We start from the raw sequence: 27114 nt of genomic DNA on the forward strand, positions 1-27114 counted from the left end.
GTTTTGATTTTATAATATACAGCAATTTAAAGTTTGTGGTTGTAGATTCGGCGGGAACGAAAGTCCGTTTTTAGACGTTTGACATTTCAATTTTCATTTTCGATTAATGTCAATGAAAATCATGAAAGGATAAAATGTTTTTTTTATTTTAATTTTGGAATTTTAAAATATTTTCACATGTCGAATTTGTTTTTTCTAAGCCCAAGCAGAGATGATATAGAGCAAGTTCTCCCAAGACCCAAGTAATAAAAAAACGAAAATGGTAGACAAAGATGCTGAAAACCGCATTATTTATTACATTTTTGACCAAAACCTTTTGAAGGAGTGCGACAGGCTCCCCGCAGTAAAGAAAAGGGTACGTTTTTTCCGTTCAAATTACTTCTTATTAGATATAATAAATAATACTTATTTACAAAACCATTTTTTTATTATAGGCTTCAATGGTGCATTCCCTGATAGAATCTTATGAACTTTTACAATACATGAGAGTTTTTCCCAGTACCAAGGCAACTACAGAAGATCTCAAGTTGTTTCACTCGACGGATTTCGTGGAATATATGAAAGACGCTAATGACATTAATTCAGATGAAGAAAGTGATGAACAAGAGGAATATGGATTGTGTAAACATATTTTTTCTGCTAAATAATGTTTTGCTTAAAATATCCCTTTTCATTTCATGCTATCTGTATTTGTTTCTATTGATCTTTACAATCTTAATAACCTTCCATCACCATTGGTCTCAGTAAACTTACTAATTAGTTGCATGGGTTAGCAGAATGGAAAATAAATTAAAATTAAGTGTAAGATATTAGAAACATCACTTCGCATGATGATTCAACTGTTAATTATATACGGATAGTTAGCTAAAGTAAAGGTAAATATCTTAGGTATACCGTGATTGAAATCTCGAATTAAATATTTTTAAATCTCATGAGAAATAAATGCAAGAACTTGATTAAAACTCACAAAAATGCTATTTCTGTCATGCTCTGTGCGTCTGTTACAGACATTGATTGTTAGAATCAATGGTTACAGATATTTTATCAAAAAATCCTTTCTTAATCCTAGATAAAATAAGTTAAATTATACTCTAAATGCGTTGAAACACTTAAAATTATTCATTAAATTAATAAAATTTCACATGAAATGTTCACTGTAATTCAATCAACCTTTGGACATATTTAAAAACATTGAGTTGCCTGTCTGCATACAAATTTGTACTGTAGTTTTACTACACGGCCAGCTTCCGCGCGCTGACACTTTGAGCTGGATGCACGGAAGTTTGAACTGTATCAAATTTTAAAATATGAGGCGGGATATGGAACTGTGTAACTTCATAAAATCCCTAGCGTCAGTGGCCTGCTAGTTTGCGTCTTGGGCCTTAATAACATTTCTTTGAGTTCTCTAGATCTGTTCTCCATCTCTATTGTAATATGTTATTTTACAAGATTTTCCATAACCACTTAAAAAAAATTTTTTAGTCTGTAAAAATATCGGTATATTTTAAGCATTCTAGTGACAATGAACTGCATGATATTAAATCACAGGTTCTTGCCAAAACTAGATAGTTAAAATTTATTAATTAAATACGTCAATTAGATAAGCATGGTGTTTTGTATGTATAATGTATAAGATACTAGTTTATGTTCTCATATTTGTTTTCACCCAGGCTACGACTGTTCTCCCGTTGCCGATATATTTGAGCTGATGCAGACTATTGCTGGAGGAACGCTCACCGCCGCAGAGTGTCTGATGACCCTCGGAGCCAAGATTGCTATCAACTGGTGTGGGGGCTGGCATCATGCACAACGGTACAAAGCAATTTTGTTTATTTATTTGCGGCATTTCTGCCATCTATAATAGATATTATGAAAGAGTGTTTATGAATCTATTTATGATAAATTATCTATTCTTCATAATAAAATAAATATAACAACTTTGTTTTCAACCACTAATTTTTTTATTTTTTTCCACCGACCGGTTTCAAAGCAAACAAGCTTCTTCGTCATTTATAACTATTCTTCTTCTTCAGCCTTATTCTTTCCACTGCTGGCCATCGAGGCAATGTTGTTGTTCCATCTTTTAAGTGGCCCTCCATTATTCTGGGTGTCCACCTGTCATAATTTTTCGTCTCTGATTATTAGTTCTTGGTGCTATGTTAAACTTTTAATTCTCTCTATCTATCTTAAAAATGTAACTTTGTGTACACAACTAATTTCAAATATTTTATTGATAATACATGTAATTATGCCACAATTCTACAGTAAGTCAAATTTCTAGAAGAACAGCACTTAGGAAATTACTGAAAGCCTTTTAAATTTCTTGGTAATTTTTGTTTTAGTGACGAAGCCCAAGGTTTTTGTTATGTCAATGACATAGTAATTGCAATGGAGCGCTTGCGCCAAAAATATAAGCGTATCATCTATATTGACTTGGACATACATCATGGTAACTATGACTTCAACATACTCCATTAAATATTATATTACTCAATACTTACGCTCGTATCTGGGGAGCAATGACAATCGGAAGTTAACAGACTTATCTTTAACTATCTATAAAGTAAAATCAATACTAAAATGTGTTTATTTGTGTGAAAATTTAAAGTATCTTCATCAGTAACCTATAATTGAACATGTGTAGAAAAAAAATTGCATGCGTATGGGGACAGTTCGGTCACGTATGTAATGTCGGTACGTCTAAGATGAGACCGTGGGACTTGGCTAATCTGTTAAAGGTAGACATCAATGCCACAAAGTGGGACGAGGTGCAGTGGACTGAGGAGATTCCTTGGTTTGTAACCAAAACAGAATATAATAAAACTAGAAAAGTACACGTTGAGTACTAAAGAACTGTACTTTATTTGCGGGAAATGTTGGCGAGAGATTTCGGAAGAGGACAGAGAGCTGGACATGCTTAAAGAGATGACGTGCATCTTGCGAGAAGGGGAGGTCGATATATTGAAGGGGTTAGAATGCCTCGCAAAAAGAGAAAACTGGTGCTTCAATTGTAGGAGTCTCATGTTTACTTAGATTAATATAATCAGTAGCTCAATTACAAATAACTATCGACGTGCTAATAAGCGATGTGATAACAATTTCTCACCTTGGTTGTTTATCGTATTCGCGATCACAATGGAACATCTGTGAACACCTAATTTCAAATGTCAAAATATTTACGTTTCACATAATCCTGCTGCGCAATCACATATTTGTATTTCACCGGTGTAAATATGGAAAATATTCTGCTATTTTTATTTTTTTATTTATTTATTATTTATCATGCTGTTTATTGCATTTAGCCGGCGGTTGGCAAGCCAAATGTCAAGAAAAGCAGTCTTTTCTCCTTTTGTATTAGATACTCCTTAATTTTTTGCAAGTGCACTATATTGTATTATTTTTTATAGTAAATGCTGATTTTTCACCAATGAACTGTATTTACGAGGAAAACTAAAAAAACAAACCGACACGAGCGTTAACTTAGAGATTACACACGCGTCGACATACGACTGCGATAACTTAGGCATGTTCAAGATGTGTTCCATTGTGATCGCGATCAAATGCTTAGCATGTTTCACTTGGCTTATTAGCACGTCGATAGTTATTTATGATTGAGCTACTGGGGTAGACTTTGGCGTAAAAAGAGCGGGAAAGTTAGGTTAAGTAGATTTATTTGAAAATAAATTGAGGTTAATTTGAATTTTCATGTTATATATTTTATTGGGTTTCATCACTATATATCATATATGTTAGGTTAGGTTGTGTACGGTCATTCACTTCTACTACACCATACCCACAGTACATACATGGCCAACCTGCTGATAAAGTTGTAGGTAAATGTTAACATCCTATTGCAATACGGGCCCTGGAATCCGTCTCTATTGTAATGTATGTCAACCTTGCCAAACTCCCTGGGGGTACAAATGTTTCCTTCTCAATGTTCGCCATCCCGGTTGTAATTTGTTAATCTTCCATAAAGGTTTCAGCTTTTTTACTTCACAAAACTCAACAGGCAACAAAATTATGTGTTTACAGGAAACGGAGTAGAAAATGCATACTTCTATTCAAAAAAGGTCCTTACACTTTCCTTCCACAAATATGAAGCCGGATTCTTCCCGGGAACGGGATCCTTGGACGATGTTGGCTGCGGTAACGGGCGGGGATACTGTGTCAATGTTCCCATGAAGGAAGGAGTCTCGGATTCTTCGTTCTGTTATCTGTTCAATAAGTAAGTTCACGTATTAGTTCTTGCGACAAAGTTTTTTTGTGATCAATTCAATTGCCTCTATAAATATCATGCATTCAATCTGAAATGTCTTGTTCAACAATAGCATTCACAAATGTACTATTAGTTACTTATTTATTAATTATATATACAGCCCAAGCCAATTGCAACAATTATATGAAGAAACATATATACAAGAAACTGAACAAAAAGAACGTAAAACTATGTAGCAAAGACAAACAGGGCAATAAAATAATGGTATAGAATATATTCATAAACATATAAGACTTCGAGCTAAACCATGCCAATCCACCTTCATCCCACACTGTTTTAGTGGCGAAGAGATCTATGAAAAGCCAGAATATCTGTCCCAAATAATTCCAAGTTGTGTGACGAATTGACTAATCTACACATTCTGGACATTGGAACATAAAAACAAAAATTGTTCTTCGAAGATTTGATAAATACCAGATTTTGACTTCTGGTGACTTGGTTAGGAACATGAAAAGAAATTGATTGCAGCAGATATGGGACATCACTTATATTTAATAAATTTTAAGAAAAATTAATAGAAATTTAAAAAATTCTAATTTAAGAAAAGCTTCCTTTAAATAAAATCATCCCTGGCAAATAAATGTTTGTCGCAGGAGGTGAAATCCTTATGTTGGATGTAATTGGAACAACATCGATGAAAGTACACCGAATGCTGTCAAAATGCGATCTCTCGGGTGAATGTGTGGTAAAACTATGTAAGATTGGTGCACAAATGTCGAGATCCATACATTACATTAGGCTGAGATAAACATTATCAACAAAATCAAGAAAGGGGTTTTGCGTTGGTTTCGGCATACAGAGCGAATGGACAGCGGAAGAACATCTAAAAGTATTTACAATGCAAGTGTTAATGGATTTTTTTATTTTTTATATGGGAGTTGCTTTATTATTTACCTTGCTTATAATACAAAAGGTTTATATTTCAAAAAGTGGATTTTCCTGCAATTAAATATCTTAAAATTTATCTAAACTATTGGGATCAGGAGGGATATATTAATGTGGGCTAATCAGGAACTTCTCAGCATTTGCTCACGTGGAGAGGAAACCACTTAAAACTCTTCAGGAGAAGCCGGCCTGTTAGCAGTAGTCAACAGGCCTTCCGTTCCACTAGAGGAGTGTTCGGCATTTTGTTCCCTACTTTGGTTTATTTTACCAATTTCCTGCGCTATATTTATCATGTATGATACTACCTCTCGTGTGAGTTCTTTATTATCTATAAAGAATGTTAATGGATGCAGAAAACGAAGAAGACCGAGAAAGATGTGGCATGACCAAATCCAACAAATACTCAAGGATGGACACGTCAATAGTCAGGATAATTAGCGCGCGTGCATGGGAAAATGTATGAATGTAGAGGCAGCGAGGTCTGTATGCAAAGACAGAGTGATATGGTGGTCTATCCTTTCCGCCTACCCCTACGGTGAAACGATACGTGATAGTTTGTTGTTGTTGATGTATATTAATATTTTAGTTACATAACCTTTCAAAATGGAACCCTTCTTAAAAATGTCCCGTATCCCTGTTGTAATATTGTGCTGTAAATTAATGTGGATGTTTATCTTATGTTTATTCTGCAATAATTAAAATTAAATTGTACAAAGTATCACTTGAATTTAAAATGTTAAATATAATTGCAGCACTGCCCAAGCCGTTGTAGATAGGTACCAACCAGAATGTATAGTTGTCCAGTGTGGTAGTGACTGTATTAATGGGGATCCCCTCGGCCAAAGTAATATAACACCTAGCGGAGTGGGGAAATGTGTATCACATATATTGGAATGGAACAAACCTACCATGTTCCTTGGCGGAGGTAAGCTATTAATTTTACATCTTAATTTTAATAAATGAGAACAGAACAGAACAGCTAATAATTATGCTGAGCTGATGGACTTGCTCCACACCACTCCTGCTGCTATCAAATTAGCTATCCTATCCATCGAATGGCCATCCCCTCAATTCTCCCCTATTCAATGTGTTTCTCTATTCATCTTCACTGTAACCGACCCGTTACGGGGGGGGGGGCGGCTTCGTCTCCCTGGTTCTGTTCAATCGGCCCACCCGGCGTAAATGGGGGGCTTGAGCTTGGCGCACCGAGAAAGCACTGACCGCTAAGTCAACCTCAGTAGCCCTGAAAAGGGCTTTCCAACGCGTCCTGTTGGTTCAAAGAGGTGAGCGCAGTCAGGGCAGTCACGGCGGAAGGCAGCAGCGAAGCACGAAGTCCAGCGGGAAGCGGAGGGCAGGAGCGGAGAGTAAAACGCAGTAGTAGTGTCTTGAGCGAACTGATTGTTTATTTTACGCCGCGAGGGCCTTATAAGTGTACCCATTATAAGGCCCTCGCGGCGCACTGCCCGACGCCCGAGCGCGCGGCCGCCGCTGTGTACGAGAGCCACCGTCGGGGAGTGGGGGTACGGACGACCACTCGTCCGGCCTCCCCCACTCACTCTGTGCACCTCAATTTTTGGTCGAATTTTCAGAGTAAAAAAGTGTGTCGTATTGTCCGAAAAATACGGTAATTCTTTCAACTTTGAGGACAAATTTGTAAGAAAATAAACAAAATATTGTGCTCTTATAACAAAGTTCTACGTCAATCATCGTAGAACTTAATTTCAGGGGGGTATAATCGAACCAATGCAGCTCGCTTGTGGACATATCTAACTGCCATTATCACCGGACAGAAGGAAACCCTTCCCCGGGACATCCCTGACCATGATTACTTCCTAAAGTATGGCCCCCATTATGAGATAAGCATATCCAAAGGAAATCAGAAGGATACTAATTCAATGGAATATTTGGAAAGTGTCGTTAACACTATACAAGGTAACTAAATCATCATTTTTATTAAACTATTTTTGTACATAACTCCCATGTAACATTTTTTAGGCACTTTTCATAGCACGGCACAAGCTTTTGTATTCCCCCTTCATAAAATGGTGCTGTATGCGATGTCAACCAAGTAACATGTTTTTTGATCTCATCAATGTTGAACCTCTTGCCACCAATGGTCTATTAAATCCAAGTTTCCCTGAAAAAGTGATCTTGTAATTTGGGGAAATTTAAAAAAAAACTAATTCTAAACTTTTCTTTGAGTTTTTTTATGTTTACTTTGATTTTTTTCTTCAACTGCACGAACCAGTTTAACAATCACCAATCAAAGACGGATGCCCGCTTCGTTCGTTGTCGTACACACTATTACAACTCTCATTGAATTGTCTCACCTATCTCTTTACGACTGAATCACTTGTCGCATATTCTCATGTTCTCTGCACACCTCGCAGGTCTGTTGATGAATGTGGACTGGTTTAATGTTCTTGGCATTAACGAATTACAGGCCTTATCTCACGAGCGCCGGGATTTTATCCGGCATTTCAAACAAGCATTGTGAAGCGTACACAACAGTCAGTTAACTCATAATGGCGTCAACTCCTCGATAGGTCAGGGTAAATACCACAAAGCGCAAAACTGCAATGCAGCGCTGTGATGGCAAGAAATTCAAAGGGAACTAGACATACTTCGGATTTCTTTAGAATAAAATACCTCATGCATGGGAGTCCCTCTAACCACAAAAACCTCAGATAGACAGTAAATTGTTGGGGCATTATAAATGAAACTGCAATTAATATATTAAATAAATATATTTTTCATAGTACTAGTGATTTTTATAATAAAATATGGAAATGGATGGACAGAACGATATGAAAAGGTGATAGTATAATATGTATGTGAATTGCATAACTATAATAATAATAATTATGGATAACTTATATAGCGCCATTTTCGTAATATAATACCTCAAGGGCGCTTTACAAAGTGATTATATAAAGATGTAAATTTAATTTTAACTTTAACTTTTTAATTTAAGAAAAATAATGTACTTTTTCATACTACTTTTAAAACCTCACAAGATAAGTAATAATTTATATAACACTGAAATGATTACTAAATTTATTTCAAGTAGTTTTATATTATGTACATCAAACTAAAATCTTACAAATGAAGCAAAAATTATTAATTTTTCAAGCCCAGCGAATTTAATGTTATAATTTATGAGTATTTACTATCAATGTTACAAATTGCATTTTGAATGTGTACTCCAAATTTTTCATCTCTCCAGAAATACTTGTTATAAATATTTTCTACCTATCAAAAAACATATTGTGGATATATTGTGGATATATATAAAATTGCAAGAAAATAAACCGACTAAAATGCCGCTGAAAAATAAACGATCTATTGTGATCAATCAGAATATCTGTGTCAAATTATTCACATTTTTTACTTAAAATGACAAAAAAAGAAGCATATTCAACACAGAAAATCTAAGTCCTTTCTTCTTTTCTAACACTAATGTGCTAGAACCGACAAGTTTATATCGGCATAATCGTCTCATTTCATAAAGTATTCAGTAGATTTGTTTATTTTTTGTAATTTTTCAACTACAACAAATCTGTAAAATTGCCATGAAGTTTATTTAAAACCCTTTTTTGTGGAATTTTTGGCAATATTTGGCAATTTATTTGATATTTATAAGCTGTCGATATTGTAATATTCAACTATATTCAATGTACATAAATTTGCTATTTTTTTAATTATTATTTTTTTCTTTTCAACAGGAAATTTAGAAAGATATGGCGTTAACAATTTATGACAAAATAAACAAAAATGAAAAGTGTATAAAAATAAATTACAATTTAAATTTTATCCATTATTTTGATGTAATAATTTTTATGAAATATTATTGTTAATGCTAGTAAATAATAAAATAAAGTTATTTGTGACATGAATTACTGCAATATGGTATGTGAAAAAATAAACTTTTATAATACATAAATGTTTCATTATTATTTAACGGTTATTTTGTATGAAGATTTTGGAAGTGGCACATAGAGGTTTGTATTAATCAAAAATTTTATGCATAGCCAATGTTTTTTTTATTACACTTGTATATAGATTGTTTTTGCTACATTCAATTTAAAATATAATAATTAATATGTTTATTAAAGAAAAATATTTTTTAAAACCTATGGCAACATTTGGCATTTACCACACCTTAAGGATCTAAAAACAGGAACTCACAATTGGATGGAAAAAATTGTCTCATTTCAATTTATTAAAAAAACAATGATTCTTTAATTCTTGACTTTTTAAGATAAATAATATTTACTCATAAACATATTAACAGTATTAATAATTCTTAAGTTAATCATATTATAAATATAACAAAACAATTATCATATTCTAATGGAATTTAAATGTACTATAGGGAAAGCAACATATTAGGTTTTTTTCCAATGTGTTTTTAATTCATTAATAAAGCCTTTGAAATGCGGTGCTACAGGAGGATATTAAAAATCTCTTGGTTCGATTGCAGCACTCAGTCCTTGTTCAGGGTAGCTGCCAACAAAGTGAGAATTGCTGCGATAATTTCCAACCGCCATCGAGCAGATAAGGAGAGTAAAATCTGGCGGCCTTCGTGGTGTATTGGTTAAAACACTAAGCTTTAGCACGGAAGGTTCCGGGTTTGATTCCCGGTTAGAACACAAAAAATAAAATGAGATTTTTCTCAACCCTGGGTGTTCTGTGCTGTAATTGGGCCTCCTGGCGTGTTGTGGTGGAAAAAAATAATATGCATACCAAAAAGAATCCAACTGGCAAAAATCATTATTTTTTTATACTTTAGTATGTAATACTTTTTTTTAAATGACATTGTTAAACACAATACAACAATTTTTATTTTTAATACCAATTTTTGGTGCAAAAATTTTAATATTTTTGTGAAAATTTTCCATTATGTAGACCAAGGTTTATTCATTTTCATATGGAAAAATTATACAAACTTTGGTATCTCTTATTATCATTGTAATATCAGTAAAATGAATAAAGTAGTTTGTAATATATTTCTATTACTTTTATAAAAAATATTTCAAAATAACAAATATTATTCCTAACAAAAACATACTTTTCTGTTCTTAAAATATTCATTCTGAAGTGAATATTTAGAATTAAAAATTTTGTAAGGAACTCCAGTTGCATATAGGACGTATTACATATTAATCAATAACAACATGGCAACACTATATTATGGAAATTTATAATTTATGTACATTTCTGTTCAATACCTTCTACGGTTTTGTTTTAAATGAATGTTTAATAATCTTGAAAAAATATTACTTTACCATAAAAGGATGAATAAAAATATTACTTATTTAATGACACCATTTTGGATACATCATTCTGCTGTAAAATTATGTTTCACTTACAAGCTTTTGTTGTCAACAGTTGAAACAGGGAGATGTTTACAGAACCACAGAAAAAATAGCCATTTATTTATTACTTATACTGCCCTATTTAGCCTAAAAGTCGTATCTGCTAAATTGCTAATTTTACAGGACATTACTCTTTTATGCTTTGCCAATCTGAATGTTTTATTTTTTTTACAAGAGAATAATATCTCATATTTGAGAAGCAAAAATGACTCGTTGGCTTAGTAAATATGTAAGGCTATCAAATATCTATTATGAGAGAAAAATAAACGCAAAATGAATTTTTTTCAGAAACGACTTTTAGACTTAGCAGGGCAGTATATGTACCTTTATGTAGGTACAAATATTTATGATCATTTTTTGTAGATTACCTATAAAAAAAATCACCGCTTGACACTGGTATACACATATATTTTTTAATAAGTAAATAAAACATTTATTATTCCATGTTCTCTCTTTCTGTAAGTATCCGGAAATCAGGATAGTTTCAGAAACGGGCAACTTGTCATAAATATCAACTGTAGCGCCATCCTCAATTCTAGAGGTAAGTTTTAAAATCGAGTAATGTACATATGTATATACAGTTAAATTCCTCCAGAGTAATAACCATTCATGTTTATCATAGTAATAAACTCCACAAGGTGTGGCTGATAGCCGCAGTCCGCAAGTCTGCTGGCCGTCTTGTGCAAGTGTTTGGTCAACTTGTCAAACTGCAAGTAGCGTTCCCTCAGTCGAGGGAAAAATGGATGCGTGTAGTGGATCTCATTTTCTGCTATATGCCAGCATCTGTCAAAATAATTAAGTACACGTGAGCCGATGAGGAAGTTCAGTGGTTTTTATTTATTTGTTAATAGACTATTAAACTAGGCCAAAATTTTTCTTTTATATATTTTTATGTATAGTATTATCATTGCTATGATTTTTTAAAGTTTTGTAATTACTCCGCTCGTGACATCACAAGTTCCCGTCGGCGAGTTCTGTGGACATTTAAAAGTAGGGCTCCGTAGCGTGAAAATAGACTAAATGTTGAATCAGCTCTTTTACTTCACAAAAGTCAAAAGACTAACAATGGCCTTAATTCTCCAATGACCCGTCTTTGTTGTATTGTTGACTAGACAATATCTGGACTTTTTTGGTTTAAGTTTACAAGAATTTAAACGAGCACTAAATAAATAGTCAAGATCTTGTCTTGATATCCCTTATGTTCGTCAATGGTTCTTTTCTTATTTTTTAATGTTTTTAACTGTTCTTATATTGTGAGATTTATCTCTATGAATTTTATAAATAGACAATGGCCGTAAAAAAATAAATAAAGGCCGAATGTTTGTTGGCAGGCTGGATTCTCCCTTGGGAGTTATTTGTTGCAACAGTGTCATTTGCCAGTGGTGTGTCTTAGGATACCGTCTTTCTTTGGACATATTGCTAGACATGAGCCAGGCAATCTAGAAAAGGCAATAATGTCTGACCGAGTTGAAGGTGGAAGAAGCCGGGGTAGAATCCTGACTGTGACATTTATCCCTACGAATTGTATAAATGGACAATGTCAGCAAACAAATAAATAAAGACTGAATGTTTGTAGACAAGCTGGGGAGTTATTTAGACCTAAATGTGTTACAACAGAAAAAGAAAACATTTTTTAGAAAGGAATATGGAAGTCCAGGCATTCACAGGGTTTATGACCCGTCATTGGCTGGTTTGATTAAACTAACTGGTATAAGGAGTATACAAATTGGAAAATTGTTTTCAGGCATTGCCTAGTAGGTGAATTGGTTTAGCCGGATGAATCTCCCCTACATGATGAAGGTTTAGCTATTTTAGTTAACAGATGGAAGAGTTCAGAAAATGTGGATGTTCAAATATAGGCAGAATGGTGAATGTTACACAGTGTGTAAAGTGGTCACTAAAACCAGCCAATGACAGGTCATAAGCCCTGAAAATGCCTAGACCTCCTTATTCCTTTTTCAAAAATGTTTTCCCTCTCTGTTAGAATAAATTTCAATACACATTTGCTTACCGGGCATTTAGCATGTGGTGGAATTCTAGAACAATCGTGAATATATCATTCAGTAGTTTCATTATCGGGGTCGATCTCTTGTTCAGCAAGCAGCGGAATAAGACTTTCTTTATGTACGCCACATGTACGGCGTACAAGTCGTCCACGGTGCTCACGCCGATGAGGTCCTTCTCGAACTCGACCCACGAGGACTTCAGGCAGGTGGTGGCTATGTAGCCGTGGAGGGCCCGTATTAAAGAGGACATCGTGTACCGATAAATCTGCACAGCGTGGTACTGCGGAGATCGTAGCAGCTCCCGGGAAACCATGAATTCTTCTTTCAGAGACATCTTCAACACCTGTGATCGTAAATCACAATCAAAAAAATATTACAGCAAGGTCCGATAAGAAAACAATATGATGCTCAATTTACACACTGGAAAAAAACTACTCAATTTTAGGAGTTAAATAAACATAGAAGCACATGTGTTCATCTTTGCTGTTTCTCTGAAAAACGCGAAAGAGTTTGTGTACCTTGGAAGCAGGATCACCTGGGATGGGAGAACAAAAAGAGAAGTCGACTGCCGCATACACCAAGCGAGGCTTGCATTTAACAAAAAATCAAAGATTTTTGAGTCAAATAATATCAAACTAAAACTCCGCAAGCAACTTGCCAAGACATATGTATGGAGCATATTGATTTACATTTACATTTTTTACATTTTTTTTTTTTTTTGCACCACAACAGGCCAGGAGGCCTAATTACAGTGGTGAATTACATCACAGAGCACCCAGGCTTGAGAAAAATCACATTTTAATTTTTGTGTTCTCGCGTCTTGACCACTACACCACGGAGGCCGCCTGATGTACGGTTGTGAGACATGGTGCCTTACCGAAAGAGATAAAAAAAAGACTAGAAGCCTTCGAGATGTGGTGCTACAGAAAAATATTAGGAATTTGCAGGAGAGACCACATCACTAATGACGAGGTTCTCAATAGAATCGAAGAAGGTAGGCACGTAATCAAAACCATCTCAGAGAGGCGAGCCCGATGGATCGGCCACATTATGCGCCATGAGGGTCTCCTGCACGACATCATAGAGGGAATGGCTGAGGGGACAAATTATAGAGGGCGCCCCCGACGGGAATATTTAGAGCAAATGTGCGAAGATTTTAACTGCGCCTCTTATGTCGAGCTGAAGAGGGCTGCAGAAAATAGAGACCAATGGAGAACGAGATGCAGGACTTTGCTGCAAACCAATCCCCGAGATTGAGACTGCAAAGAAGAAGAAGAAGCATATGTTCAAACCCCACTTCACAAAAACTACCCATCCTTACAAGACTTGATTTATTAGCTCCATATGTAATATTTAGTAAACATTGATAAAATAAAATAGGATAGAATTCATTAGTTAAGTATACCTTGATAAAGAAGCTTGTATAGCCTTGAAACCGGTCGGAAGAAGAAGAAAAAAAAGTGGTTAAAAACAAAGTTTTAAAAAAAATAAATTATAATGAATAACCACAAAGTTAGTGTTTCAAATATAAAAAAGGAAAAATAAAGTAATATAATTGCGTGTAACCCATCATATAACTACAGTTTTTTTGCACTATTACAGGTGCAGAATCTATTAGTTACAATTATATTCTGATACCTTTTTCAATGCATGAAGGTATCAGATTCATATTAGGCCACTACAGGTTCATACATGTACCTATATCAAGGAAACAATGACACCCTTTTACTGACCATGAAGGTAATCAATAAACTGACCTCCGAGTCTTGTTCCAGTACCCATGAAATCCTCCTTATCTTCACTAAAAACTGGAACACTCTCGCATATCGATCTAGGGCTTCCGGAGAAAGGATTATATTAATCGGCCAAGCTACTGTGTAGGATAAAGTTAGAGATTCCAACACATCTGGAGAGTTGTGGTAGAAACTCAAAGGCATGTCACTCACTATAAAGGAGAGATTCTCTGCAAACTTATTGGACCCTGTTGAAAAACAAAGCGAAATTAATTTAAAGGATTAATAAACATGAATGCATTTCATACTGCGATTGTGTAAAAATGTGCATATCAACTTGCCGCCAATTGAAGAACCGAATGATTTGTCTAAAATACTGTGCAGTGTTGCGAAATTCAACAATTCTCTTGGAGTCTCTGTTGTATTCAATTTTTCAAATAGTTTTGAGCATATCGTCTTTGCAAACTCGCCATCAGTCAGAAAGAAATAGTCGCACAAACTCTTTAGGTGGTCGTATAATTCACAGTTGACTAGGAAGTATTTCAAGATTGCATTGTTGATCATTTCTGTTTGGTACGACAAAGGTATAACGACAGATCTTTGAAGACACGCAGCCATCATGGAGTAATCGGCTCTTTCGATATTCGGAACAATGTTTTCGCTGTCCTCTAATAAGTGAAACATTTTGAAAAGATCTGTCATGGGTTTCTTCTGAACTTTTGCCATAATTTCTTCAATCTTGGTGTATGGAGACATAGGGTTTTCCATACTCAAAGTTTTGTCAAACATACTCATCGAACTAAACTTTTGCTCTCCAGTTCTTTCGATACCAAACGGTTTGAAGTCATCGAAGACAAGATCATCACTACTGAAATTCCACACTGATGACTTAGCTCCATAGTCATGGAAAGCTTTAAAAGACTCGGGCGTTTGAGAAAACTGATCTTTGATAGAACAGTAATCCGGTACAGTTTCTTCTTCATCCGATTGGTGTTCGATAATATTAGGAAATCGAAATCCACTATCATTGAAGTGCATAGACATAATTGATTCTCTTTGACTAGAAATGGGACTAAGAGATGTTGTCACCATATCACTCGCACCAACATCAAATGTTGAGGGTGTTTCTATGTCCAGCTAAAATAAAATAGTGGTCAATATTAAACAACATATATTTAAAAAGATAATTATACACAATTAATAAGATTAATATGTACTTACTCGGGCTGGAAAATCACCAGGAGTCTCCAAGAAATCTGGAGTAGCGATAGACATTCTATTGCTCAATTTTCCATTCCAATCTGTATTATAATTTTTGGAACAGCTATTTAAATCCAAAGTCAAACTTCCTTTATGTCTCGTGTTATTTCTCATTTCAGCCTCTTCCATATCATTACTAAATTTATGGCTGGAAGCTTTTTTTCTATTCCTCAATGCTTCTCTACTTGCATCAGTATCAAACTGTGGCATTTCACTTTTATTTGGACCAATGACAGATTCAGCATGGCTATCAAATGTAACAGAACCCAAGACTCGAAGTTTATTTTTATGAGCTTCTGAATGGTCATGTGGAGTGTTTGAAGTTTCCTTTGAATTTTTATTTTTATTGACATTTTTTAATTCTGTTTGGATCGGCATTGCAAAATCGTGTTCCAAAACTTTGTGTTTATTTCTTAATGCTTCTTCTTTTTGCTGTCGGTAGGTGTTGAAAATATTCTGATCACTTAGTGATAAATTTTTTATACTTACATTACTGTTTATTATATCGGATGGGCTTATTCCAAAATCTAATGATTTAACTTTCATGTCGGAAAGGCTCATTTTGTTTGTAACATCAGCTGAGTAATTTGTTTCCATACCTTTGTTTGAATTATTTACTTTATTATTTTCGGTATCTGTGAATGTACTTGTATTATTATTGACATTATCACCATCATAGCTTCCGGAATGTTTGAGAAGTAACAATGTATTACATTTGTGCGAAGACTTTACTGTTAATGTGTTCTCGATCAATGATTGCATTTCATTTTCAGCCTTTACAGGAGAGACTGGCGAGATTTCCTCAGAAGAATCGGGGTAAAGAGAATCCGACGACATTTCCATGGCCTTTCCCATTTTTATACTATCATCACTATTTTCAGCTATGTCTGTTTCCCCATCAATTTCTTCAACGTTTATCAGCACATTAGAGACAATATCACATAATTGGGTCTGCGGTTTTCTAATATCTTCCTTATCAAAATCATCTTCGATTGATTTGTGTTCCAACTCTAGCTTTTCTCTATTCAGCATCATTCTCTCACTGGTCAGAAGTTGTACTCGTCTTTCGTCTAATTTTAACCTCTTTATCTTCCACTCGGATCTCATTTGGCGCCGTTCTACTTCTTTTCTAATTTCTGAGTAGTACGCATTAACTTTTTGCCTAGAAATAAAAATAAATGTCACAGTTTTATAGACTGATCATTAAAACCAGTAATCAACTCTAGGGAATAATATTATATCTTACTTTTCTTCCTCTAGCCTGAGATCGTGTAGCCTATTGGATGCTTTCTGGTGCGCTAAGATAAGTAAATCATGTTGAAGATTCTCCTTCTTAATCAGTTCCTTTCTGGCAACCGCATCCTCGGCTGCTGACCTCAATATTGAGAACTGACGTCTTTTGTTATCGGACAAAATTCGTGAGAGACGCTTTCGATCCTCTGTCAAATAAAAAGGAAATCTATTGAAAACGTCCATCTCACCAACACCGGGTTAGTTGTTAACTCGATAGATGTAGCAAAATACTAATAATTTTAATTTTGTTCCTGTCATGTAAAAGCCCTCTTGTCATATTTACAGAAAATTTCTTCATGGGGTCGATTATTTGAGATAGTTGCTGAATGTGCATCTTGAGTGGTTTATGCTATGTATATGTGCCGCATGTAATGTTTATGTTTGTGTATGTTTTATATGTGCGTTCATCTGTGTGCGTGGATGGCTCGGAGTGTACATTCGGTATTTTTATTTATTACCTCCATGGAAAACGCAAATGTCGACAATTATTCTTTTCTCACTTGAAATTCTTTTTTTTTTTTTTTTTTGTCACATTTATGAAAATGTGACAAAAAATGCATAATTTATGAAAACTTCATTGGTCTTTTTATGTTAAATTTTTTTTGTTTTTAATACTTATTATGTATGACTGTATGTTTTCTGAATAAAATAAAAAATATATAATAATAATAATAATATATAATAAATAAATATATAATAAATAAATACAAGAGGCGAGTTAAGAGTGGGTGCAAGTGGAAACTTTGTAAGGTAAAGTCAAATGAGAAACAATATTTTTTTACTGTACTTTGTCTGATTATCGTACTTATAGTACTTAGTCCATTATCCATTTTTGAGAGCTGTTTTAAAATATTAAAACTTATTGTTTTTACAAACAGGTGAAACGAGTTTTACACTCTGACGGGGACATAGATCAAGTCTTGTCTTAATTAGATCTTTTAAAGATGATAACTGTAAAAATTCAATATGATTTTTTTTTTTCTTTGCAAAGCCTTTATCTCACCCAAGAGCTTTTCCATTGTCTCAGCCTGCTTGAGTGACACCATTTCCCTGAAGGCTTTCTTCTCCGCTTCCTTCCTCACCAGCAGGCTGCGGAAGGTGACTGGCTCCCCACACACGTACAGACACTGCACCCGGTACTGTTCGTACAACTTTCTCTGCTCCTCAATCTCGGGGAATGTAAGACAGCACTTCATAGCGGGGTAAGATGTTGAAAGTAAAATGCATAATGGATCCTGTGAATAAAAAAACATATATTTATTCATTAAACTTGTAAAATATAATATGTACTTAATGGGCTTATTACTCTAAAACAATATATTCCAACCAGCCAAAAACACACTAGTATGAGTTGTTTAAGGTTTATGCAAATTTATCTAGTTTAAAGTTTCTATGTTTTGTTATTTTTGCAGTTTGATTGTAAAGAAATATTAAATTTTTGCTAAATTAGTTTTAAAAAATTGATAGTGAATATGGGAAACTGAAGAAAGACACAAGTCTTTATAAACAATTCCGGGAAAGGGGTGGGCGCTTTCATTGTTTGTTCAGTGGGTAGGTAGTGCTTGTACGTAAAACATAAGAAAAAGTTATTAGTATTTAATTTGCATTAGAAATATTCCAGTATTTTAATGGTTTTAAATTAATAAGGTAAGGAACGCATAGGAAATTGGATCAGATAAGAAGAAAAGTAGTGGATCCAGGAAAAAATATAAACATGCAGTTCAAATTTTTGAACGCATACACATAGTCGAAAAAATATTGTTAAGATCAAAAAATAATAATACACATTATATTTAAACTCACATCGGGATTACACAGCTTTAGAAGCCTGAGAGATTTGCCGCAGAGCAAAATGTGTTTTGCAATATCACGGAGAAACTCTGGAACTATTTCATTATTTCTAATAACAAATCCTTTATCCCAATAGCGCTTGGTGTAAGAGTCAACATTAAGCATATCTTTTCTGATAAAAAATTCATTGAATTGATCTTCCAATTCACCTTCAAATATAAACCTTTGGATAAATCTGCAAATATAAAATACAGTCCATTTAAATGTTTGAAAGCTGGGTAGGTGAATCAGTGAACGAGTGTTAGTACAAACATTTGAATACTAAATATATTATCTATACTATATAAATACCATATACAGTCTATTCAAATAAAATAAAACTTTATTTTATGTGTGCGTAGCAGAAAAAAACAAATCATAAAATGTTAGTTGACTTATAACTATGTATATATTACAGGATATATATTAAAATATTTGGTACCGTCCTATTACATAAAGGCTATTAAAGACACGGATGGACTGTGTATCTTCAAAACAAATTCATTAATTACTACAGAAATATAATTAATTATAAAACATACCTGAAGTAAACACAGCAAGTAGCCTTGAGTGTCGAGTATAGAAGAGCAGATACCTGTGATTGGCTCACTAAGCTAATTTCATTATAGAGATAAGCCATCAACCCAGCTCCTCTTAAGCAAGTACCATCATAATCTGAAAGTTTTATATATATTTAATAAATAATCGGTTGACAATTTTTTTGATTGTGAAGAAAAATCTTATTTTGAAAATTAGCAGCGATTTTTTATGAAAAGTTTTCACCCACAAGTTGATTAGAAGCTGTAGAATTATAGTACAAAGAGGAATGCGAGTAAACGTATGTTTGGCCGTCTGAGCCTTGTAAAGGGCTCACTTTAAGGTATCTAAGAGCATGTAAAGCTGTCTTAGTGGTAAAAAGGCCTTTAGAGTGAAATATACCTAATATGAACCGGGTCGTGGTCCCGTAGCAGTGTTGTGGACTCACAGACCAAAGGTCCGAGGTTCAAATCCCACTCTACCATAACTCGATTCCCATTTTTCCAGCACAAAATATTTTACTTTTCGCTAAATAATAAAAACTCAAGTATTTCTCTTTTTTTTACAAAAAAAATCTCTTTAGGAACAAACTATTCATGTCGTCTTTTGAAATTTGAAGTATATCCGGTAATTAATATTTCCTAAATATTTCATTAACCTAGATATATAAAATGTAAATAATACCACAGAAAGGTGTATTTTTTGTTAACAACTTGACTGAAGTCATTTTTCTCTAAACTATGATATTGTGACTCAGTTTCCTCACCAAAATGACAATACATTCTTTATATAATGTCTGAATTACAAAAATAAATATGACGCTCATTATTTATTCTTTTCTTATATCGAGTTAAAGAATAGACTCACCATGCTCATAAACCTTGTATATTTTAGCCATGGTCTGTATCTGACAGCCGAGGGGTTTCAGGTGATGAAGGATCTCTACCAAACTGGGTAAAGGTCTGTCTCCTCGCATTTCCATAGTCAGACCTTCTCCGAATATCTTATCCAGTTCCAGGCGGAACCACACTAGGTACTGCCTGATACTGTCGCACATAGACTGGAAATACATACAAATCATTTAACTATTTTGTTATTTTGAAAAACTGAATAGGCAAATCATTTTTATAAAAATAAAATTAGAAAAATGAAATGCAAAAACTCCTATTCAACCGAGACCTGATTTTAAGCACAAAATAGAGATCTGCAAATGCTTACATGTAAAAGGACTCAAAAAATCTCCATGATAAATAAAATTGAGGCATTTGAAATGTGGTTGTACAGAAGAATGCTGCATATCTCATGGACTGATCCAGTGTCCAACGAAACGGTACTGAATGTAATGGAAAAAGACAAAGAACTGTTAACCACTGTTAAACGACGAAAAGCCGCATACTTTGGCCGCACATTCCACAGAGAAAAATATGCCCTTCTACAGCAGAGGAAGGGAAGACAGAGGGTAGACATATGGGGCATAAAAGAACGGCATGGCTCAGGAATCTATGCTAGTGGTTTGGAATACCAGATACAGCAATGCTCATCAGAATGGCCCAGGATGGAGAGGAGTTTTAAATGATTTACGCCAACAAAGACAAATCTTTATTTTTCTTATACAATGAACACTAACAAATCGATTGATATGTATTTCTTCTTACCTTGTACACAAATCCTTCTTTTATAATCTCTTCTCCGGTTGAAGTTGGTGTAACTAAATGGTTAAGTTTCCAGTAACACGTTCCAATAATCAGAAGATCATTCACATAAGTTCCTAAACTGCTTTGCAACAATCCTTCTAAACATAAACTGGGTTTCATTTGAAATGTTTCTACTTCCTTGTTGTAAAAAAACGAATTGGATTCAATTCCCACTAAAATAAAAAAATATTACAATCAATCAATAATGAGTATTATTTTTTATTTACTTAAAAAAATATTTCAATCGAATTGCAAGAAATCCATTGAATTTTTGTGGCGATTGTACTAGTAAATAAGAATCTGGTGTGTTATAAATTATGTTCTTACTTGTTAGATATTTAACATGCAGTATAAATTCTAATTCTGAAATAATATTGAGTTTCTTCAATTGGTGAGAATGGGTCTGTCTCCAATGCGACATTTGGAGCTGTGAAGATGAAATAAGGCCACGTTTTCGTTCTTCGGGCATTTTTGCTGAAAAAAGGATAAAACATAAGGTTGGTCTTTTCCAGAGAATAATGTAAATTAGTTCATTTTATTGATTGAATTGGCATCCAAATTTTATATTTTAAAGAAAAATCTTATATTTTTAAATTTCACATAAATGTATCGTAAAATGAACAAATATAAATATATATATATATAGTTGGATAATTTATATAGCGCCATTTTTGTGAAAATCACCTCAAGGGCGCTGTACAATTAATAAATATCCCAGTACGTCTTGCAGCTACAGAGCGCACGGACGGTTGGGATTCTAGTTCCTCGTTTTCAATTGAGATCAATAAAAAATTATAACAGATAGGAGCTAGATTACAGGACGTCTTGCAGCTACAGAGCGCACAGACAGTTAGAAATTTAGCCCCCATTTACACATTTTAAAAATTGACAAATAAATTTAGTGTATTAATGATACTAAAAAAAATAAAAATAATATGAATAATAAAAAGGAGTAAGATTACAACACGTCTTGCAGCTACTAAGCGCATAGACGATTGGAATTCTAGACCCCATTTATAAAATTTAGGTATTTTAAAGTTGGTATATGAAAGCTAGATAACCAATCATCGTGCAGCTACAAAGCGCATGGACGAGTGGAATTCTAGCAAAGTTAGAATGATATCAATAAATTTACAAAAAGTAGAGCATGGTAGTAAGTTTGTCAAGTGTTCATGCCATGAAGTAAGCAGTAAAAAACTAAATAAATAAAGCACTGTATCAACTCCATGGTTAACAAAGGAAGATAGATGTACGAAGAGAATCTTTTGTAGACAGTAGGTAGATATCGTCACCATGTGGTCCACTAGGCTGCTGGAGAATTTCTGGAAATGCACGTGTGTAGACTGGAGTATTATGCCTATTGTTCCAACGACTTGGTGTCCATTTTGGTCCGTATTATTTCATTTTATGAGACGCAACATTCCTGTTCAATTCACTTATCATATCCTTGTTACAAAAAGTAAACTAATAGAAATTTATAAAATATGTCTTAACATATTACAACAGAGATGAAGAACATTTAAGAGAAGGTAATATAGAAGTCTTGGCATCTACAGGGCTTATGACCTGGCAATGGCTGGTTTAAGTGGCCACTTTACACACTATGAAACATTCACCATTCTGCCCATATTTGAACAATGTTGTAATATGTAACAGCTCCCCAGGGAATTGAATCCAGTCCTTGTTTACAAAAATTTGACAAACTCAAAATATTGTTAAATATGTCTTACATGCTTCCTGCCACATTTCCAAGTCAATTTCTGTTTCCAATTTTGCTAAATCCCAAATAGATGCAGCGCAAGGATAATCACTTTCCGAGTTGAGTGAGATTGTATCCTTAGATGGAAAATCAAATTTTTCATTAATCGAAATCAAGCTGTTGCTTTCTTTCATATCTGCTTTAGCTTTTATCTAAAATACAAATACATTACTATATAAATCAACTTAATAATATTTGTAAAATAAGTCAATAAAATTATAAAACCTTTAAAGTTACAAATACAACATTAACTTAAGGTACTGCTTGATAATCATACGTATAAATAAATAAATGAATTAAAAAAATCATAAAAATGACTGAAATTCATCTGCAATAACGATTATAATCATTTCTCCGGTTCATCAAATTTTAATTGCATTTACCGTGAGAAAATATAAACTATAATCTTTTCTTGTATACATTAAATTTACTGCAAATTAGTGATAGAAGAATAATATCTGATCTTGTTTTTTTGTATAAAGTTGAAAATAATCTTTTTTAAGTTCCTGATTTGGTCAAATGTATCTATTTCAATGTGCCTAATAGGCACCTTATTTATTTTAGATATATTAATATATCTAAGTCAAATTCGCACATTAATTCTCTGTTCCTGGGAATTCTCTCTCTCGAGAACAAATACACTGATGACCAAAAAATAAATGTATTTGCTATAACTTCATCAAACACAAGAGCCAATTTTTCTTAATTTAAAAAAAAAATAGTAATTGAGTTTCTATTCATTTGTTTTTATGTATATTATTTTCATTTTAAACTGTATTTTTATATTTGTAAATTGTTTATAACCTCTGTATATGTAAAAGCCCTTTGGGCGTTGATAAATAAATAAGTAAATAACTTCCCTGCCCACAACCATTAGCACTCCAATTGTAGTGTATCTAGATCATTTTTGTCATATGGAAGGCAAGGTGATCAGTCTTACGCTCAGAATAATAATACACCACCCGCTTATGGAGTCACCCATATGGATAAAACCATTTTATGATTATCAATCTACAGTTTAAAGCAATACAACGGGCCATAGGTACTCAGGTTGAGAACCTTTACATCACCTTATTTTTTTAGTTTATTATTATGAGTTTATATTTCTAAAATTCAATTGCTTTTTTAAACAATAGTATTTTTATTTTGTTAGGTGTTGATGATAATTACTAGCCCGGCAACATTTTGTTTTTGTAAATATTTTACTAGTAATATTTATGTTGTTACAAAAAACTATAATTTATTATTTGTAAACAGATTTTTTAAACAATTATAAATAAAGATATTTTTGTATAAACAGTCAATCCCGCTCTCACTTCTGGGGGTTCCGACAGAGGAATACTCAGATCTCTAGGTTCAGTAAGCCTGGGGCAGAATAGGAAGCCATCCTCACTCTGCGATGATGCTACAGACCAATGGTTTCCTCTGGAAGATCGGCTACTGACAGAGTGTACATTGGACATGCTCAGCTTGCCTAATACAGCAAGATTACTTCCTAAAAAATAAAAGAACATATGATTAATACAAACTTTACTTTAAAATAAACAACCAACAAACTATTGCCGATGTAAAATCTGAATAAATCAATATTTTTACAAACAACAGAGTAGTTGATCGATAAAATTGACTAAGTTTATTGACTATGTATGATTCAGATATCCAGTTAAAAACTAAACAATATACATGGTGTCCGGAAAGTAATGGCAGTGAGTCCATTACAAAGAATTTATTGAACTATTCGCTACAACACATCAAAATTCTTCAAAATATTTATTATTTATCCAAAATTTTCTATAATTTCTATAAAATAGAACAAAACATTCCTAATTTAAAGAAAAATGTTCAATAGTAAAGATACATTAAGTACAGGCAAATCTTACTTAAACAGCCATTTATAAACCATGACTTTTCCTTACATGCAATAGTTTTATAATACCTATTCAATATTAGCTATATATTAATCATACTTTCGGAGAGTCGTCAGGTTAACCTTTTAGCTGTTAACGGCCGATATAAAAAGAAATAAGATTCATTAAACAAAAAATTACCAGGTTTGCATGAGAACGATTCCATCGGTAAACTGTAAATGGACGTAGAATTTACTTTTGTGTGCTCTTCCTCTCTTAATGTATAGGGCAGTTGGAATATGTGGGAAGGGAAATAGTGATAAGGCTCGGGATCATCGGGATTCAACCTCTCCGGTGCTGGCAGAATATCATCTATCTTCCCAAAAGTGAAAGGATTCTGTGAAGATACAAAACGTTCATTTTGCATTAGAAACATTCAAATGTAATTTTATAATAACCAATTCAACTAGCATAAGAGAAAGCTGTAAAAATGTGTTTAAAACATATAAATATTCTGATTATAAAAAAAAATATTGGGAACAAACTTACATTAAATGTATCTTCGGAAGTATCACTTTTAACAGAATTTTTAAGAGAAACTATACATGCAATGACATCTTTGAAATGTGGAGGATCTTTTGACTTGTCTCTATCAAAGAGCCAATCAATTTTATTTTTGATAGAAACAATGTTTTCATAATCACAGATGTTCCTCTTATTATACTCTCTTTCAAAATAATCACTTAACATATCCATAAGAGGGTCGCATGACTGGTGAGTTATATGACTTTTCTTCAAGAGGATTGAAAAGGCAACTGATTTGAGTTTCTTGGTCAGATTTTTATTGAAATCGCCAAAGTCTTCAGTTATTTCGTAGGCTAGTGCAGTCTTCGCGCAAAGCCTTGAAATCAGTTCGAATACACTGGCATTTTTAAACTTATCCCACTGCTCAGGGCACTCCATCTTGAACTTTTAAAATACTACAAATTTGAAACCATGCTAATAAAATCTATGCTGAACTGAAAGCGTACAAATTGATTAAGAGCTTGTGGAAACATTTGGTCCTAAACATTTTTTATGATGGGGCATTTGAGTAACCACACATTAATTTAATTAAATGTAATACAGACAAATAAACAACACCCACTTAAACCCGAATGTCAAAATTCGAAACGCCAAAAACTGATCAAAACAAAGTATCCATAGACAATGTATATTTTTATTTCCATACTCCAAAAACTAAATATCTTAGATTTACAAGAGCCTTTTTTTTTAGCCTTAGAGTATGTTCATCTGTTTTAGCATTATATTTGCTAAGAGATTATATTTATCGACTTACTTTCATCTTTGTTTTTTTAATTCCATACCTCACTCTCATGCGTAAATATCGGCACCAGGCTGTATTGCTAATTAAGAGGGTTCCTCACATATATTTTATAAAAGATTTTCGGAAAACAAGTACTATATGTCGATAGATGGTGTAATACATGAGAAAAATTCTTTAAAAAGCTGAAACTCAGCAGTTTCCTGAAAAAATAATATTTTAGTCGAAAATTCAAAACCATGTTTTCAAAATAAAAAAAATGTGAATTGACAAATTTCTTATTTTAATAAATAAAAAAAATAAAAAAACACGTGATGTGTTATTGACAGTTGTTAAATATATATCTTATTTAAATAATATTTTGATCAAAAAAGATTATTTTTTTTAAACCTCCGCAACACGCTGTTTGCATTATTTTTATATAATTTGCTAAAGACAGTAAAAATAAATATATATCGGACTATTAACGCAAGCATTTTTTGTCAATTAACTTTTTTTCAATTTTAAAACGTGGTTTGAAATTTTTTACTTCAATTTTTTTTATTCAGAAACCTCTTTGCTTTAATTTTTTAAATAATTTTTTCATACCTTATAACACCATTTACCAACAAGCAGTACTTGTTTTCCAAAAATATTTTATAAAATATATGCGAGGAAGATCTTAATTTTATTTTAAATTAGCTACATAAAATCTTTATACAAAAAAAGGCTTTAAAAAGGTGGGGCAATTAATTTTAAGGCAGGTCACGTACCGATCATAGCAGCAACGCGAGAATTTAATTTATCAAATAAAATTAATGGCCCATTTTTTCTTAGTTCCCTTTCACAAAACAGTTGTCTCTCTTTTACCATTTTTTTCGACTTTTGGCATTGCTAAAAAGTATTACTTTGGGGTTTATAAGCGTCAAATAACTAAAAAATAAAACATAATAACGATGAGAGTAAAGTCTATAAATAAATCTCTATAAAAAAATAGTTCATGTTTAGGCCACCGCCAGCTTATACTGTGAATCTGTGAATAGAAAAGGAAAAAATTGTGTTTCCGAAATAGAAACCCCTTATTTTTTGTTGCTTTTAGTCTTTGGTATTTAGCCATCATTGGCCGTGCCGTTTGTGGCCTACATTCAGCGTTGCCAGATCTACCGATTTTTCGGTAGAGCTACCGATTTAGGGAGCAATCTACCGATCTACCGAATTCGATTGAAATTCTACCAATTTTTATACATTTCCTTGTTTTTTCCACAGAACAAAATTTCAATGCAAATAAAACGAATTGATGTTTTAATAAT

The 27114-nt window shown here is 33.3% G+C and overlaps 2 protein-coding genes across 2 annotated transcripts; one reads left to right on the forward strand and one right to left on the reverse strand.

The window, feature by feature from the left end:
* Positions 1-11: 11 nt before the first annotated feature.
* Positions 12-9099, forward strand: LOC148272960 (histone deacetylase 8-like). The gene is made up of 8 exons (XM_088239326.1): positions 12-355; positions 435-621; positions 1671-1812; positions 2343-2449; positions 4036-4228; positions 5917-6089; positions 6890-7096; positions 8890-9099. The coding sequence occupies exons 1-8, from the start codon at positions 260-262 to the stop codon at positions 8922-8924; spliced, it is 1140 nt and encodes a 379-aa protein (XP_088095452.1). The 5' UTR covers positions 12-259; the 3' UTR covers positions 8925-9099.
* A 946-nt stretch (positions 9100-10045) lies between these two features.
* On the reverse strand, positions 10046-25716 carry Grip163 (gamma-tubulin complex component 6). The gene is made up of 16 exons (XM_088239325.1): positions 25051-25716; positions 24703-24898; positions 23971-24149; positions 22626-22806; positions 21223-21369; positions 20857-21068; positions 20069-20261; positions 19207-19339; positions 18638-18860; positions 17838-18069; positions 16788-16980; positions 15503-16703; positions 14623-15418; positions 14306-14529; positions 12554-12891; positions 10046-11325 (listed from the first exon to the last, which is right to left on the reverse strand). The coding sequence occupies exons 1-16, from the start codon at positions 25462-25464 to the stop codon at positions 11124-11126; spliced, it is 5064 nt and encodes a 1687-aa protein (XP_088095451.1). The 5' UTR covers positions 25465-25716; the 3' UTR covers positions 10046-11123.
* Positions 25717-27114: the final 1398 nt, after the last annotated feature.

Source organism: Micrasema longulum, unplaced genomic scaffold (assembly GCF_059751315.1).
Source record: "Micrasema longulum isolate JH-2025_06_02 unplaced genomic scaffold, ASM5975131v1 h1tg002135l, whole genome shotgun sequence".
In the NCBI taxonomy this organism is placed as follows: domain Eukaryota; kingdom Metazoa; phylum Arthropoda; class Insecta; order Trichoptera; family Brachycentridae; genus Micrasema; species Micrasema longulum.